At 34.9% G+C, this 18,167-nt stretch overlaps 1 protein-coding gene across 6 annotated transcripts in view; it reads left to right on the plus strand.

The window, feature by feature from the left end:
- The window catches only part of DMXL1 (Dmx like 1), a 123,927-nt gene extending 111,525 nt beyond the window's left edge, over positions 1-12,402 (plus strand). For all 6 annotated transcript variants that reach the window (XM_032845597.1, XM_032845598.1, XM_032845599.1 and 3 more), the window contains 5 exons: positions 1,144-1,236; positions 3,720-3,811; positions 4,908-4,960; positions 7,615-7,832; positions 10,288-12,402. In XM_032845597.1, the coding sequence (XP_032701488.1) occupies positions 1,144-1,236; positions 3,720-3,811; positions 4,908-4,960; positions 7,615-7,832; positions 10,288-10,512 (681 nt within the window). In that variant the 3' untranslated portion in view covers positions 10,513-12,402. The remainder of the gene's footprint in view (positions 1-1,143; positions 1,237-3,719; positions 3,812-4,907; positions 4,961-7,614; positions 7,833-10,287) is intronic.
- Positions 12,403-18,167: the final 5,765 nt, after the last annotated feature.

Genomic DNA, 18,167 nt, shown 5'->3' on the forward strand with positions numbered 1-18,167 from the left:
TACATAAATACTCAAAGGTTTATATACCAGAATATTTATTTATTTTAAAGGTTTTATTTATTTATTTGAGAGAGGGAGAGGGAAAGAGACAGAAGCGGGGGTGGGGAGAGAAGCAGAGAGACAAGCAGACTCCCCACTGTGCAGGGAGCCTGACACTGGACTTGCTCTCAGGACCCTGAGATCATGACCTGAGCCAAGGACAGATGCTTAACCAACTGAGGTCACCCAGGCACCCTTGTACCAGAATATTTAAAGGAGCACTTGGCATTAGGGAAAATTGGAAACTGTCCATAAAGGAAAAAGCTTTCAAACAAGTCATAATGCAACATATAGTTTAATACTACACTGCACAAGAATGAGGTAGATTAAATGTACTAATATGAAAAGATGGCTATAACAGGTAAAAAATGTAATTGTAGAACTGTATATTTATTATGATTCTCATTTTTTTAAAAACCCTGTGTGAATGTTGGACTATTCATAGAATAGATTTGAAATGGAACACATCACATTGTTAATAGTTTCTAGATCTGGAGATGGGGGAGGGCAAGAGTCCGAAGTAGACATTGTTTTTATATTATAAACTGTATATGTTATTTTTATAACCTAAAGAAAAAAATGCTTAGTCTTCCTTATCCTTTTATATCTGTAACATACACTCCCTCATTGAATAATTTTGACATTTTCTCAATCAGATTACCCTGAGTTCCCATAGTGGGAATTCTTGTTTTGTTTCATTTTACTTTCTACTCTTATTGACACGTTTTTCTTATATATTTCTGGAAGTCCTTATTTTTTCTTGGTCATAATGACAGTTTTCTATTTTATATATACTAAACATTTGTTACATGACTTAATTTGTAAATCTATTATCCTATTTTTTGAGTATTTTTAGATAATATATAGACTCTGCTTTTGGTTAGTATGATAAAGTGTATGTCTGATGTTTGCTTATTCTGTGTGACCTGGTATTTTCTTAAGCAGCAGCTAACTTTTTCTGGACTAGATCCATGCATCGGTGAAGTAAAAGTCCATTTACCAACATAATATTTGAGATCAAAATATGGGATTCACAATGGGGGTATGGGTTGATATGTACTTTTGTATTAGTATTAGAAACTTAAAAAAATGTTTTTCTCTAAGTTTGGAATAGTTGATGCTGACGGATATTTAAGTTTGTATCAAACAAACTGGAAATGTTGCCCAGTAACTGGAAGCATGCCTAAGCCATACCTGGTAAGCCAAAAATTCTTACCTTTAAACTTTTTTGAATATTTAGTTTATTTTATTTTTGTTATTTTTCAGAGAGAAACAAGAGTCAAGGGAAGGGCAGGGGAGAGAGAATCCCAAGCAGGCTTCATGCCTAGCATAGAACCCTACATGGAGCTTAGTGTCATAACCCGGAGGTCACAACCTGAGCCGAAATTAAGAGTGAGATGTTTAACTGACTGAGCCACCCAGATACCCCTTGAATTTTTATTTAATTTAATTAATTTATTTATTTGACACAGAGAGAGAGCGAGTAAGCACAAACAGGCAGTGGAGAAGCAGGCTCCCCACTGAGCAAGGAGCCCAATGCGGGACTCTATCCCACGACCCCTGGGATCATGACCTGAGCTGAGGGCAGATACTTAATGGACTGAGCCACCCAGGCGCCCCTGAATTTTTATTTTAAAGAAATCAGGAATATACATTTGAGGCAATAAATATTAAAGCCAAAAAGTGAAATCTCTTTAGTTCTATGTATACAATCACTTTACTATAAACTCCTGTCATTGTGTTATGTGAAAATTAATCTGTGAGAATTTAAATTTCTGTAAGAATTTAAAAATTCTTAGTCTCTGGTAATTTGGAAAATTAACCTGTATCGAACAAACGTGGTACCTCCAGAGACCCATGCAGCCTGTGGGTTACTCAAGCCCTTTTCCATCCTCACTAGGCTACAGTGGGGATTATACCTAAAAAGAATGATCAACAAACTATGCATCTGCTGGGGTTGTTTTTTTGGTTGTTGTTTGTTTGTTGGTTGGTTTTTGCAATTAGCGCTTATGAACAAACAAAGTAGAAAGGATATGTTAAAGCTGGCACACTTATTTTCTTGCCCATGTCTTTTCTTTTCTTTTCTTTTCTTTCTTTTTTTTTTTTTTTAAGATTTTATTTATTTATTTGAGAGAGAACAGAAGGAGGAGCAGAGGGAGAGGGACAAGCAAACTCCACACTAAGTGCAGAGCCTAACGTGTGGCTTGATCTCACAACCCTGAAATCATGACCCAACTGGAAATTAAGTGTCAGAGCTTAATTGACTGAGCCACTCAGGTGCTTCTTGCCCTGTCTTTTTTTAAAAAAATTGATACATCTCTATTCAGGACTGCACAAGCAATAATGAACCTTCTGCAACTTCAGAGAACACTGAGTTTGTATTTAACATATTTTTAGTATATGTGCTGCCGAAGCGAGCACTAATATATTTTTCAGTGAAGCCCTTTATAGGACTAAGCAATACCTATTGGGAAAATATTGAGAATATAAGTTAAGGTTCTAATAATTCACTCAAGGTTAAATTCTGGGATATGGTACTGATTTAAACAAAAGCAGTTAAGGGGATGGTTGGTGAGAGTACTTTGCAATAATATTTTTCCTCATTTTTTTATTAAGCCAGTGGATTTAAATATATGTTTATATTCCCTTATGGGCTGCCTCTTTTTTTTTTTTTTTTAAATAAATTGGATTGGAAATGTACATTATTGGTTTTGGGGGTTAAATTGTATTTTGTTTGTTTTAAGGACATATCTAGGGGTAGTCAGGGTAGTCAGGGGAAATGGGGAAGTGACTCAAAGGAAAAATCTTTTATGTGTTGATTTTGATATACTTAAAAAATCATTTTTTATTGAAGAGAAACATCTGAACAAGTAAGCTTGGAAATCTTTGTAATAGACTAGGCCTCTCATACTAAGTTACTATTTGATGGAGTGTTCACAAACATTGTAAATTTTCTAGTTTTGTTGACTTAATATGTTTATATTCACACATTTGAAAAAATATTTGACTACAACAGACTTTTAAGTAAAGGAAACAAACTGAGGGTTGCCGAAGGGGAGGTGGGTGGGGGGATGGGGTATCTGGGTGACACACATAAAGGAGGGCACGTGATGTGATGAGTACTGGGGGTTTCACGCAACTGATAAAGTATTGAATCCAACATCTGAAACAAGTGGTGTGCTGTATGTTGGCTAACTGAAATTAAATTGAAAAAAGAAAAAAATTATTTAAGAGTTTAAACATTTCTGAAAACAAATAATTTAGTCTGAGATAATCTAAAATTCTAGTTTTTTCTAAGAAAAAATTCTCACAGATATTGAGAAATATTAAACAATTAGCCTCCTTTTGTTTTCTTTTGAACTTTTAGATGAACAAAAGCACAGGGTCTCGTAAAGACTTATAATGCATATGGTTCAGGGAAGTTGTGTGTGTGAGAGAGAAAGAGAAAAAGAGAAGGAGAGGCAAAACATGTGCCACATGTTCAAAATTGGTGAATTTGGATAAATGGTATATGAAAATTCTCTGTATTACTTTTGAATCTTGTCTAAAGTTTGGAGGGAAAGACTCAAAAGGTTTAAGTAAGCCACAGATTACATGATCCCTTTTTTTATTAATGCATCTACTTGGTTATAAAATTGCTAGTGACAGCAGTAACATTTGTTTGTTTCTAACTGTTCCAGACTTGGCAGTGTCACAACAAAACAGCCAATGATTTTGTCTTTGTTAGTTCCTCCTCTTTGATAGCTACAGCTGGTCTTTCAACTGACAATAGGTAAGAGATTATAACTGAAATTTAAGTGTGCATCTGTATAACTGAACTTTATTTTTTATTTGCTTTGCATTTTTGTGTCTCAAGAATGTTTTCACAATTATGCTTTCCATATTTTATTATAAAGACTTGTTACTTAGAGTAGTTTTACTGTTCTAATTGTAAAGGTAGGGAAATTTTGGTGGCCTTAAAAACAAAATCCATTCCTTCTGTATTATTAAAATTGCAATATTAAGACTTCAGGAAAAAAGAATTTGATAGTGAAATTAATTTTTCTCCATATTATTCCTTATGTGTTAAGAAAGCTTGAGGCAAAAAAGAAGAACTATTATTTATTGGTCCACCTTTTTCATTAATCCTCATGGTGGCTCTCTTAGGTAGGTATTATTAGTGTTTCATGATAAAAAAAAAAAAACAACAACTAGAAACTCAAAAGACTTTTTAGTTGAACAGTAGCTAGTGAGTGGCAGCCTATCCCCATCTCCCCCAAAACCTTAAATATGTAAGAAGATATCTCCTCCTGCCTCAGTCCACAACACCCCGTTTCACTTCCCTTATGCAGCAGAGTTCTGCTGAGGTTGCTGAGCTTTTCTATTTATCTATGAAGCCTTACTTTGCACTACAAATTGGATTGTAGGAATATGGAGTCTTTAGCCCATCTTGGATAGAAATTCTTGCGTATGTTAGTGCCTCCTTTGCCACTCATAGAAAGGAGTAAAAGCTACTCCCATTCTTAGCAGAAATAAGTTTTCTTTGTGTTCCAAAAAAATTCAGTGTGTCCTGGTATTGGTATATGTCAGTCCATCAGTCAGATTAGAGAATCAACAAATACAAAAAGTAGTTTCTGTATTCAGGCCTTATATAGCATTATTTGTAAATAAGTGCCAGTCTAAAGTTACTTAGTTTTTTAGGTTAGTAATTTTTTGAATTTTGTGTGAAAATTAATCATGCATAAATATATTGGTTACTTGTATTTGGTTCTTTTATAAATTTAAGAACTTTTTATGAGAACAAGGTTCAAATGTTAATATAACTATATGAGACAGCTTATTTTTATTCTGTTAAAATTTTGTGTCATTCAAATAATTTTTTTTTTCAGGAACATATGTTTGTGGGATACTCTCGTAGCACCTGCCAATAGTTTAGTCCATGGTAAGTTTTGAAAGCATTTTGTAAATTCTGCAAGTCAAGAAATTCATAAAGTAAAAGAATTTTTTAATGGCTTGTCTTTAATGACATATATTTATTAGCCTGTGAGGTTTATTTTGCCCACAGTGGTGCAAACTTTGAAAGCAGAAAAATGCGAGATATGTAATTAACTCTTTACTATACCTGATGAAGGATAGTAGTAGAACATAGATAATATAAAAGTCATGTTTTTACTTTGGATCTGATAACCACTCCTACTCCGCATTGTACTGGGAGTCCTAACAAATGCAGTAACACAAGAATTAAAAGGTATACATTTGGAAGAGGAGTAATAAAACTGCCTTTATTCACAGATGACATGATTGTGTAGAAAATCTTAAAGAATCTACAAAAAAAAAAAAAGAAACTTTTGGAACTAATGTGCAAGTATTGTAGAATCACGGGATACTAGGTCAATATACTAAAGTCATTTGCTTTCATATACACCAGCAATGAACAACTGGGATTTGAAAGTTTTAAAAATCACCATTTATAATAGCACCCAAAATAATGACATACTAAGATTTAAATATAACAAAATACATATAGCCTCTGTTGGGGAAAACTATAGAAAAAAGATAAATCAGAGATGTAAATAAATGGAGAGCTAGTCCATATTCAGTGTTGTTAGCCAATGTTGTTAAGATGTCAGCACTTCCCAACTTTACAAATTAAATGCAATCCTAATCAAAGTCCCAGCAAACTGTATTGTACATATCAACTGGTTCTAAAAGTTCCTATAAAGAGGCAGCAGGCCTAGAATACTGGATACTGAGAAAAAAACAAACTTGAAGAACTCACACTACCTGATTTCAGGACTTACTATAAAACTACAGTAATGAAAGATACTATGTATGGGTTAAAAATAGATACAGATCACAGAACAGAAACTAAACCTTCTAGAAGGAAGTCTAGGAAAAGATCTGGGTGACCTTAGGTTTAGTCCTGGGTTTTTAGATACAACCTCTAAAGCACTGTCCATGAAAGAAATGATATATTCAAGACTTTAAAATTACCCTCTCCTTAGTATCTACATGGCAAGTAAGCATATGAATAGGTACCTAACATCAGTAGTCATTAGGGAAATGGAAGCTAAATTCCCCATAAGATACTATTCTATACCCTAAAATGGCCAAAGTCAGTGATTCTAGAATACCATGTGTTGGCAAGGACATAGAGAACTTGGAACCCTCATGGTGTGCTGAATGAGTATAAAAGGGTACAGCTGCTTTGGAAAACTGATTGGCAGTTTCTAATGAAGTTAAACATGCACCTATATATATACCCCAAAGAAATGAAAATACACGCCCACAAAAAGACTTGTATAGGAATGTTCTTAGCAGCTTTATTTATAAAAGCCAAAAACCAGGAACAACACAAATATGTCCACCAGGAACCTGGTCTGTTTATGTAATAGAATACTATTAAGCAATTTAAAAAAGGCATGGCCTACTACTGATACATGGGACAACATTCATTAACCTCTAAAACATGTTGAAGGAAAAGAAGCCAGGCACAATAGAGTATATACTGCAAAATTCTACTTATGTGAAGTTCAAGAACGGGTAAAAGTAATCAGATAGAAATCAGACTAGTGATAGCTGTTGTGGGAGAGGAAAGCTGACTACAGAGAGGCATGAGGGAACTTTCTGGGATGACGACAGCATTCTGTGTCTTTAATTGAGTAATGGTTACACAGATGTCTCCATTTGTCAAAGCTATTCAGAGGTGAACACTTAGAATTTCTGCATTTAACACTGTATAAGTTATATCTCAAATTACTAGTAAAACTCAAAAAATCCTTCTCTATAATTTTTTCTTCAGATTCTTAAAATAAGTCTATTGAGTACTTAGTATATGCCTCTCACTCTACATGTTTTGACTGTATTAACTAATTTAATCCTCACACAAAATTATTAAGCAGGCTGGATTGTCTCTTTTTACAAATGATGAAACTGACACTTAACATTAAAAGAAAAAAAGTAATTCACCTAAGTTATACATTTAAACCCATGCAAAAAACCAAGATTTATATCTTGACATCCTGACTCCCAAATCTTCATCTTTATGCCATATTGTCTTTGAGCTGTTTATAGATGTTTGTTTCCCTGAAATTTGTTAGGCTAGACTTTTTTTTTTAAGAAAAAAATATTCATTGTATTTATGTATTTGACACTTAATATTGATATGTCTTCAAGTTCACCAGTTTGGGTTTTTTTTTTTATGGCATTGTTTAATCTGCTCTTAATCCAATGCAGTGTATTTTTCATTTTAATATTACAGTTTTTAATCTCCGGACCTCTTATTTTTATCTCCTTCTTTTATGTCTCTACTTAACAAGCTTGATCTTTGATCCAGCTGTATGAAATGACAGTTGTATGGCTCACTCCTACCTTGCTTCCCATCTCTTAGAGATCATTTTTCTTTGCCTGATGTCCAGTGCCCCAAAACATTGTTTCCTATATATCATTTTATTTTTTAAATTGTTTCAGGTAGGTGGGTAAACCTGGTGATCTATTGTTCTACATTGGCCAGAAGCCAGAACTCTGTTTCTTATACCATTAAATGGTTTTTCCTTTTCTATTTTATTTTATTTTTACTTTATTTTATCTTTTTAGCTTTTACATGCCATGATAGTGGAGCTACTGTTTTAGCATATGCTCCAAAACATCAGCTACTAATATCAGGCGGCAGAAAAGGCTTTACGTGTGCATTTGACCTTCGGCAACGACAGCAAAGGCAGCTTTTCCAGAGCCATGATTCTCCTGTTAAAGCCATTGCCATTGATCCGACAGAAGAGTACTTTGTTACAGGATCTGCTGAAGGCAATATAAAGGTAAATACAGTAATGCCACAGTATCTGCAAAATGCAAACAAATCTTCAGAAACCTTAAGTGTTTAATCGGATTGATGATACCAGTCTATTTAAATAATAGAAATATTAACTCCTACTTGTGGTCAACATGTTAGTTGCTATTTAATAAACATTTTAATGAATGACATTTAACCTAAAAAGTTTTCTTTTTCAGTTGTTTTCAAATGTGCTTAATTAATGTGCAAAAGAACTTAATTTTCCACAGATACAAACATATTTCAGTCATTTGAATTAGTCTTGACTCCATTTTCAGAGTCACTGAACTCAGTTTCACGTACTGTGAAATATACTAACATTTCCCTTGATCCTAAATTACTCCCCTTTTTTTAATTTATAGCATTAGCATCCAGCCACCCTGATTGACGAATTCTGAATATACCTGGATAAACCCTGTCCTTCTCAAACTCCACTGTATTTAAATCTTAGAGGTTGTTTAAAATGTTAAGCAGCTTATTAAAATGCATCCCATTCTAGAAATACTGTTGCAAGGTCCCACCCCAGAGATAGTCAGATGGTAACTCTAAAGCTCAGGAATGTGCATTTTTATAATGCATACCTAGCAGTCTGGATGGAGGGTCCTCTGGCCACACTTGGAAAGATCTCCAGGGTTAAGTCAGTTTAGAAGTCCGTAAGTTATTGTAATGGCCAGCAACCCACTGGAGGACTCTACAGTCTTAGAATCCATTGTTTTAAGCCCTAGTGAGAAAATTTAGTAAGAATAAGTTGGGCTACTTTGTTAGAACCTACATATTGTTTTCATAATTACCAGCCAGAAAAAATTATCTAGAATTTTGGAATTTTGTAAAGGCTTTTCAATCAATTATATATACCAACTTCCATACAGAATTCTTTTCCTTCAGTTTGAAGCTTGTTTCTTATTTGAACTGCCTTCAGTTTAGAATAAGATGTATTATATTTTTTATTAGTTCTTTGGATTAGTTTGTGCTATGATCCTGAGGTTTATTATTTAATCAAGTAAAAAAAAGATTTGAAATTATACCATGTAGTATTCAGAAGTCACAATTTAACAATCCTGTCTGGAGTAGTATGAGCTAAAGAATTTCTTGGAAAAAAAATATTTAAAAAATAGTGATCTCAAAAAATCAGGAATTAACTGGATTTCCCTAAACTTAAAATAGATGTCCTGAAAGCATTTAGGCCCTTCACATAAGTGAAGATGCTTATAAATTACTTTATAAGTAATTTACTTCAATAACAGGCACATTTATTTTGGTAGAGACTGAAAATAGAAAATCTCACTAAAGTATATTAAAGTTGTGATCATTTATCTTGCAATTGGAACATAGTTTTGCCATTTCTGAGGCCCTCATTCCAGTGGTTCTAATCCTTTGCTGGGTATTATAAGAATAAAAAATAAAAAAGAATAGAAAGTTGAAATGTATACATTATAAACTATACAGCACAAGCTTTTCTTTTTTTCTTTTTTTTTAAATTAATCCATGGTAATTTTCATTGCTTATTAATATATTACTGTGTTGGGGGAGCCTGGGTAACAGAGTAAATTGGTTTGGGGAAAGTTTTGGAAAATGCACTTTAACCCAAATGAAAAATACTTTATTGCTGAAAATTCAAATATGTGGCCTGTCAATCAACAAGTATTTTATATATAGGAGCCTTCTCATTTTTTATCTCCCAGTAAAGTTAACCGTGATATTTAGGTATCATTCATATTATATACATATAATTTCACATATATATTACATAGCAGTAGGTATTTTTGTATGATTTTAATTTGCATCACAACACGTTACACACACATGAAGTAACAGCACTAAAAATGTAGGACTAGCTTTCAGGTTTTCCTAACCTGAGATTTATGTCCTTGTATTTTTGGGGATCATGAGACCACCTCACAGAAGGTATTGGCTTGTGTTTTTTTTCTTTTTCTTTTCTTTTTTTTTTTTTTTTAAGGATTTATTTATGTATTTAAGAGACAGAGCAAGTGAGCAAGCACCAGAGGGAGAGGGAGGAGGAGAAGTAGACTCCTCACTGAGCAAGGAGCCCGATGCAGGGCTGGATCCCAGGACCTGGAGATCATGACCGGAGTGGAAGGCAGTCGCTTAACCGACTGATCTTGAGTTCAACCAGATTAGCACAAGCTTTTCTGAAAGTCCCTATAATATTACAAGTTTCTATAGTATTGTACACTTAACCTCCTCTACCTAAGTTCTTCTCTTAAATGCAAGGTAAAATACTTTCTAAAGGGATGGATTTTGAAGAATAATAATATCAAAGGATTTGGAAAATAGCAACACAGAGTCAAAATGTTACGACCTTAGACTTACATAGAAGTGTATGTAAGAAAGAAAATGTCTAAAGAGGTCTAAATTTTTCATTTGGATTTTTAAGGTAATCATCAACCTCAATTTTTAATTTTGTTCCTAATGTCTTTCAGATTTGGAGTCTATCTACCTTTAGTCTTCTCCACACTTTTATCAATGAACATGCCCGGCAGTCCATTTTCAGAAATATTGGAACTGGAGTGATGCAAATTGAGACAGGACCAGCAAATCACATTTTTTCATGTGGAGCTGATGGAACAATGAAAATGAGGATACTGCCGGATCAGTTTAGCCCATTAAATGAAGTATTGAGAAATGATGTGAAATTTATGCTATAACATTTTGACAATAAGTTGTATAATTTATTCCCTATTCCATGGAAGTGGCCAACACATACAATGTACAGTGATCACTGTCTCTGCCACAGATAAGCTAATGCTTTCTTGTTTTCATATTTATTTTACGGAGCTTTGCCCTTGATGCACTGATGCCTTAAAAATTAACAAGGTCATTCAGAATTAGACTATATTGCCTAAAGTAAAATGTATAAGTAATACTGTAATAATACATATTTATAGTATGTTATAGTGAGTATGTCATAGTGTTAAAGGAGTTTTGTGTTCTGATTGTTGATAAACTCTTCTGCAGATGTCTCTGTATGAATTTAACAGTAAAAATACCCTTTATGTAAAGGCAGTTGACATCGGTCATCACTTAATTCACCATGCCCTTACTTCTTTTTTCAAACTAATGCATCTCAAACTCTTCTTCTGTTAACGATAGATTGATAATTGGGCAAGAATAAAAAACATAATGAACATCTTCATTAAAAACTGTCATTGGGACTTCAGTGATATATGACCCAAGATATATAAAGTTCCCTGTTTCCTGCCTGAAGCCCAAGTGTGTTTGTATATATGTAATATATCTTACACATCTTATTTGGACTTAGTTTGTGTATATATCAGAGGAAATTACAAGTCTTTTCATGTGTTTTTGTGCCATAACAACTACTGCCACTAGAATAGCGACCTTTTTTGCAGCTTTTTCCATGTTTTTTTGTTTTTAGTTTTTTAATTCCCATCCTAATTTTCAAATAATTTCAGGAAGACATCCAAGATTATAATTTTAAAGATTATCTTGAGTTAATTAAGTCTTAGCAGGCAATAATGATTCTGTGTTGGCATATATGAGACACTTAAAAGTAAGTTCATAAAATTGTCAAAGGATTTTAGAGCACCAAACATTATACTTCGTCTTTTTTTTTTTTTGTTAGGTGCTTTTAGTCTCAAAGTTCTGAACACCTTATAGCAGTGTTTTTAGAAACAAATGTGAAAACAGTAAAATTAAATAGATAATATTTACAAATGTAAAATACCTGCCAGATCTACCATTAATAGAAAATAAACTAAACCTTATATTTTATTATTTTTTGCCAAAATACATTATTTTACTATAAAATATGACCAAAATATTAAAAATGCACAATGCTTTTAACTTAAATGTGCTAATAACCCTATTTCTGTCTGTTTTGTGCTACCTTTTCTGATTAAAAATTATAGACAACTTGATAAATACTTGATTTTAGCCAAGGAGACCGGAGGCAGATGGGACTAAGTGTTTAAGGGACAATTATATACTATGTAGCTTAAATATATTTTGTTAATAGGAATTATAAAAACATTTTTATGTAACAAAATATGAACAACTATTATCTTGGAAATTAAAGAGTCAAAGTGAAGAAATGAAGGGCTGGTAAAATGAATTTTGTAATATCCTCAGGATACTTTTATCTTAAAAGTATATTGTTAAAGATTTTGTAAATTGTATTCATAATTTTAAATGTGTTAAGCTAGTTGCAGTGAAAACACTGTCGTTGATTATGTAGAGAGTTTATGTGCACATAATAACCTGTATCTATAACCGTGCAATAACAGTAACAGTATGTGACTGGCCGCAGAGAGATCTGTGGCGGCATTGCAAACGATCCTGCTGTGTGCTGTAGTTCAGCTTAATTTATTTTTCAGTAACTGCACAAATCAAGATTCAAAAGGCTTTAAACACTTTCAATGAGATAGAAAATTTATTATGCTTATTATTAGAAAAAAGGCATTGTGGATGAACAATTAAGCATTTTAATTGAGGGTTTATATGAGTAATAAATTATGTAAGCCCATATGTATTTACATCAGAGTCATAATATTTTAAATAAACAATCATGCAGTGACTTTTTTTAGCATGCTGTTGTTTTAAGTAATATTTATGCAACTTTAGTTGACTTAAAGGATATGTGACATTTTAAAGTAGAGAACTTCTGTATTTATATTTGGTAAATATAGAAAGGATTGAGTAGTTTTCCTGAACACCTTATTCTTCCTTTTCTATTATCTTTTTAACTTAATATATAAACATTATTCAAAAAAGGTAAGAATAAAAAGTTGAAATGTATATTTAAATATAAAGTGGTGTACATACATGTAAAATTTTATCCACATTAATGGAATGGGTACATCAAAATACATACGTTTTTTAAATTGTGCATTTTCTGAGAATGTGGCTTTGTAATGACAGAAAAGTTTACAACATTGCAAGTCTCATTTTCTGAAGTGGAGGATTTTTCTTATGTAGAATCATGAGACAGTCAAGTCCATCCCCCTTTCTTGTTCTCTTTACTTTATCCAAATTTATTTCTCCTTTTTTAAAAAATTACTTAAGAAATTGTAAGAATTTCTCACACTGGTCTCAACAGTCAGAGTCCAATACAAAGATGACCACTATAAGAAAATCCTTATACAGTTTTAAAGTGGTGATGATCTTTTTAACAGGGTTGGAAAGCCAGACCTATTTCACTAAACAAAAAGATGTAATGGCATGAAAGGGGACCATCGTCAAAGTTAAAAGAACAGGTAGACTATAAGAACTATTTGTATAGTAATAGGAAAATTACTAATGTCCATATATGTAAAGAGAACTTTGAAGTTGTTGGAGAATTCAATTCATAGAATAGGACATTGAAGAAGTCAGAAAGTATAAAGTATGCTCATCCTAATGGTTAAAGGAATGTTAAAAAAAGAAAAAAAGCAACAATGTGATACCGCTTGTCATCTGTCAGATTGATATAAAGTCAAGGGACAACATCAATTTGCTAGAGCTGGAAGGAAAAGTCACCCTGAAACACTGCTGGTAGGAGTAAGTTGCCACAGAGTCTCCTAGATGCATGTCAAGTTTGAATATATGTACTTTCACTAAGTAGTCTTACTTTTGAGAAATTATCCTATAAAGATAAAAGCACCTGTGCACATAAATATGTGTACATAGATGTTTATTGAGCTATCTGGAGGGAAAGAAAAAAAAAAACTAGAAATCTAAATGTTAATTGGTTGGTAAATGGTTAAATAAATTGTCAAACATCCCGGAAATTGAATATTCTCTCAGCACTAAAAGAATGCCAGATTTGTATCTGTTGATCCGAAAATAGGTTAGTGAGAAAGATTTCTAAGTTAAAGGTAAATATCCCATATATTATTTCAGGTTTTTCAGTCCTATATGCATATATAGACAAAGAAATATGTATGGAGGATACACAAAACTATAACTTGGGAAAAGGGAAGAATGAACTAATACTTTTCTAAACTCCTTTATTTTTTTAAAGATTTTATTTATTTATTTGACACACACAGAGAGAGAGACCACAAGTAGGCAGAGAGAGGGGGAAGCAGGCTCCCCGCCAAGCAGAGAGCTTGATTCGGGGCTCGATCCAGGACCCTGAGATCATGACCTGAGCTGAAGGCAGAGGCTTAAACCACTGAGCCACCCAGGTGCTCCTTCCAAACTCCTTTAAACCCCACTGAGTAACAGGATACCAAAGAGACAGAGAAGATCTGTATCTTTAAACCACATAGTACTTAATGACTGAGAGCTGCTCTGTTGAATGAAGCGGACGTGTCAAGAATACTCTTTGGATTGAGCTATTTTGTTGCTTGATATTTATTTAAGTAGAAAGGTTAAAATGTTGCCCTTTGGACTACTTGGAAAAAGTTGAACATACATTACTTAAATGTCTTCTAGAGGTGTGTATCTTTTACTATAGTCTGTATTTCAGTTTTTCATGACATGTCCCCCCTGCTGCCTGCTTGTTTCCTGTGTCTATGAGGCCAGTAATTGAAAGAGCTCATGCAGTCAGAGTATCACATTATTTCACAAGGCTCCTGGGAGTAAGAAATTATTTCTTAGGTTCTCCCACCGCAAATACAGATAGGTGACAGAAATCATTTGTGTGACAATCCATTTCTTTCCACAGTACAGATGTTTTACCCCTGCACAACTGTCCATCCTATGTAGGTCTGACCTATGTGACAGAATTTAAGCAATACAGTACATCAGCCCCAGATAAGTGTTGAATCATTATAATCTACATCCCTCCCCACATACACAGGACTCCCCAGAACTCCAGTATTTTCATCCTGTTAATTGCTTCCAGGTGAGGCTTGAGTGCCCATTATCAAAATCAGGTCCAAGTGTATATTTGGTTCCTTGGGTGAGGTTCCTTGTGTAGAGTACTTCTCAGTCTAAAGACCTATGAACTAAGGGGACAAGTTATGTGCCTTGCACACACCAAACACACAGTTGTGAGACAGATAACATGACTATCTCCCACTCTAAAAGAGGGCAAATGGGAGTACAGTAGTACCTGGTCCATAGAGATTCTAAGTTTAGCTGAGAAGTCACCAGTCCCTTGAGTAATCCTTGAATTAATTCTCCACAACTCTTGGCTCCACCCCTGGGCTGTTTTTTCTTTCAAACTCTTGAGTGAGCTTTTTTCTGTAAAAGTGGCCCATGGTTTTTTTTTGTTTGTTTGTTTGTTTTGTCTTGTTTTGTTTTTTTGTGGCCCATGTTTTTAACTGATAAGAGTATCAGCCTGTTTCTTGGCAAGAGTTGTTTCAGGGTGCAGAGTCCTCTTTTCATTTTGTGCTATCCCTATTCCTTATAGTTCAGTCCAGTAAAATTGCTTTAAAAACTTGCTGTGTTTCTCCTGTATTAACTTCTCATAATCCACTAAGAAAAAAGCCACACTCATACATTTTTTTCTGACATGGGCTCTCAATAACCTTGAGCTACCCCAAGGTTGTTGTGGTATACCATATTAAGATTCTTAGAAATTCTAATATCTCTTAAAAAGGGTCTGCATGGCACACCCTTAAATTTTTCTGAGATCTCAACAAAAGGACAACACAACATTGGCCATGTCTCTTATTACAAGACACTATTAATCACTACAATTTTGGATAATTTTTTAAAAAATATCTATGAGGCCATTGTTAGGAAGAGATAGACTCATGTATGCTCACACACACACATGCACACACACACACATAACCTACACATAGAAGGAGCTAGTCCAACAACTCTTTACTCTGAAGATTGGTAATTGGAGAGAAAAGGGAGAGGCTGTTACAGGAAAAAAAGAGCCCACCAGGTGAGGGTGCCATGCTGGGATCCTTCCTGGTTTAAAAGTGCAGGGTTGCCAACTTGGATTAGCATTTCATGGGTAAATACACAGGAGAACTCCAGGGGCTTTAGACCGTATTTGTAGAAAAACATCTTTTCAAAGCAGAATTACACAAAGACAAGACAAAACAAAACTAAGCTTTGTAGTATTTGGGATAGGCTCAAGTGAGATTTGAGATAGTCAAAAAGAAGAAAATAAAGAAGCCACATAGACAAGGAGTCCAGTGGGCAACCATGGAAGAATAACTGGGGGCAGCACTTTAATTACTATAGCTCAAAGGTTGAACACCTGGAAACATGGAGACAACTCATTTTCATTGGGGGGGGTGGTTGACAGAATTGTCTAAGATTGTGGATAAAGTCACCCTTTGATGGAGGCAATAGTTCTAGCAAGCTTTCTTCTGAAGAGGTGTGTTTTAGTGACAGTTATCATAGAAGGTAAGTAATTCTGAATAAAGAGTTAAAAATACTCTGCAATGAAGGTATAATCACCAGTGACCTGTACTAGCTATCAGTGTGGGGGGGGGGAGATCATTGATCCCTAAATTTTTATTCTATCCTTGAGTTTCTGGTTTGCCTGACATTGAACAATTCTCCTACCTGACCTAATCACCTTTATTTGGAAAAATGTATATACCATTTACTCATGTAGTTACATTAAGGACAAGATTACATGTTATGATAATGCTCTGAGAAGAGAAATAGGCCCGGAAAGAGGTGAAGCAGTGGGCCATCAGATAATCAGTTGGGAGGGTGGTGAAGTTACAGCCATGTTTGGAATCAGGCACGTTCATTAACAGACTTGCATGAAAATGTGTTTAAAGTACAAAGGCTACACGGGCATTTCCCTTGGCTGTGTTTAATGGGCACAGCCTTGCTTCAGTGCTTTTAGCCTGCTGGAAAATGTGAGACCTGATCTTCATTTTCTCTCCACACTTCCCGGAGTGCCCTTCTCTCTGCTTGAAAACTCCAGTTCATCCTTTTTGGGTGGAAGGTCCTTTGTGAAATCTTCCCCGTTCATCCAGGGAATATGAGCCACTTCCACTCTCCTCCCAGAGTATGTGTGCATACATTTTTATTGCACGTATCACAGTATCATGGAGTTTTTTGCTTGCACTAAAAAAAACAAAAAACCCTGCTGTTCAGTAACTATAGTCGAGGCTTCAAAGAGAGGAGAGTACAGGAGAAACAGAATCAGAAGATTTTTTAAAACTTACAAATACGTTTAGGGGCACCCAGGTGGCTCAGTTGGTTAAGCGTCTGCCTTCAGCTCAGGTCATGATCCCAGTGTCCTGGGATCGAGCCCCACATTGGCTCCCTGCTTAGCAGGTAGTCCTCTCTCTTTCTCCTTCTACCCTATCCCCCAACTCGTTCTCTTTCTCTCTCTCTCTCTCTCTCTCTCTCGTTCTTGCTCTCTATCTCAAATAAAATCTAAAAAAAAAAAAAGTATCTAAAGTTAGTTCCTACCTTTAGCTGGGTAGAAGCAAAAACAGGCATGCACAGAGGTATTTTGGGTAGGCAGCAAGAGATACAGCTATCTCTACTTCGTGTGATTTATAGGGTGTTAGGGTCTTGGGTCTTGGAGTTTTGGCCTGGGAGGATTAATTAATCCAGACAGAGCTGCAAGGATTTATAAAATATGCGTAGCCACTCACTAATAGTCTAGTGATTAGAAGATTCCTAGATTCTAATACTTTTTTCTTTTTATGACCCCACATTGGAAATACCCAAGAGCTAATTTGAAAATGAAGTGATCCAAGTGTTTATTTGCTCGAGCAGGATAGGAAAGTTAATATCTTTGCTAACTTCTAAATATTATCATTCTGTGAATATGGTGGAAGAATAATAGTTCTTTAAGATAGTAATGCAAGTTGCCTGAGATTGTAGAGTCCCTTCCCTTCCCTAGCCCCCTTAAATAAGCCCTGAGATGATGGCCGATCTGCATGTTTCTATGAGCAGCATCTGTGGCCTCTCAGGTCTAGATGGCCCTAGTAAAGTGGGTTGTAGTGAATGAAGGTAGTAGCAGCATCCATGGAAAATTTTTAACTTTGCATTCTCTTTTTATTCTTAGCATTTTAAAAAAGATTTATTTTAAAGTGAGAGAGAGTGCAAGTGGGGCAGGAGCTGAGGGAGGAGAATCCCAAGCAGACCTCACACTCAGCAGGGAACCTGATATGGGATTCCATCTCATGACCCTGAGATCATAAAACCTGAGTGGAAACCAAGAGTTAGTTGGTCATTTAACCGACTGAGCCACCCACTCAGGCTCCCCAAAAGTTTTGCAAGGAAAGTATAGAACTTGAGAGGTTAAGGACAAAAGGGACACCTGGGTGGCTCAGTGGGTTAAGCGGCTCCTTTGGCTCAGGACATGATCCTGGGATCCTGAGATTGAGTGCCGCATGGGGCTCCCTGCTCCGCAGGAAGTCTGCTTCCCCCACCTCCCCTGCTTGTTCTCTCTCTCATAAATAAATAAATAAAATCTTTA

This window comes from Lontra canadensis, unplaced genomic scaffold (genome assembly GCF_010015895.1).
Source record: "Lontra canadensis isolate GAN:19392208 unplaced genomic scaffold, GSC_riverotter_1.0 scaffold167, whole genome shotgun sequence".
Lineage (NCBI taxonomy): Eukaryota > Metazoa > Chordata > Mammalia > Carnivora > Mustelidae > Lontra > Lontra canadensis.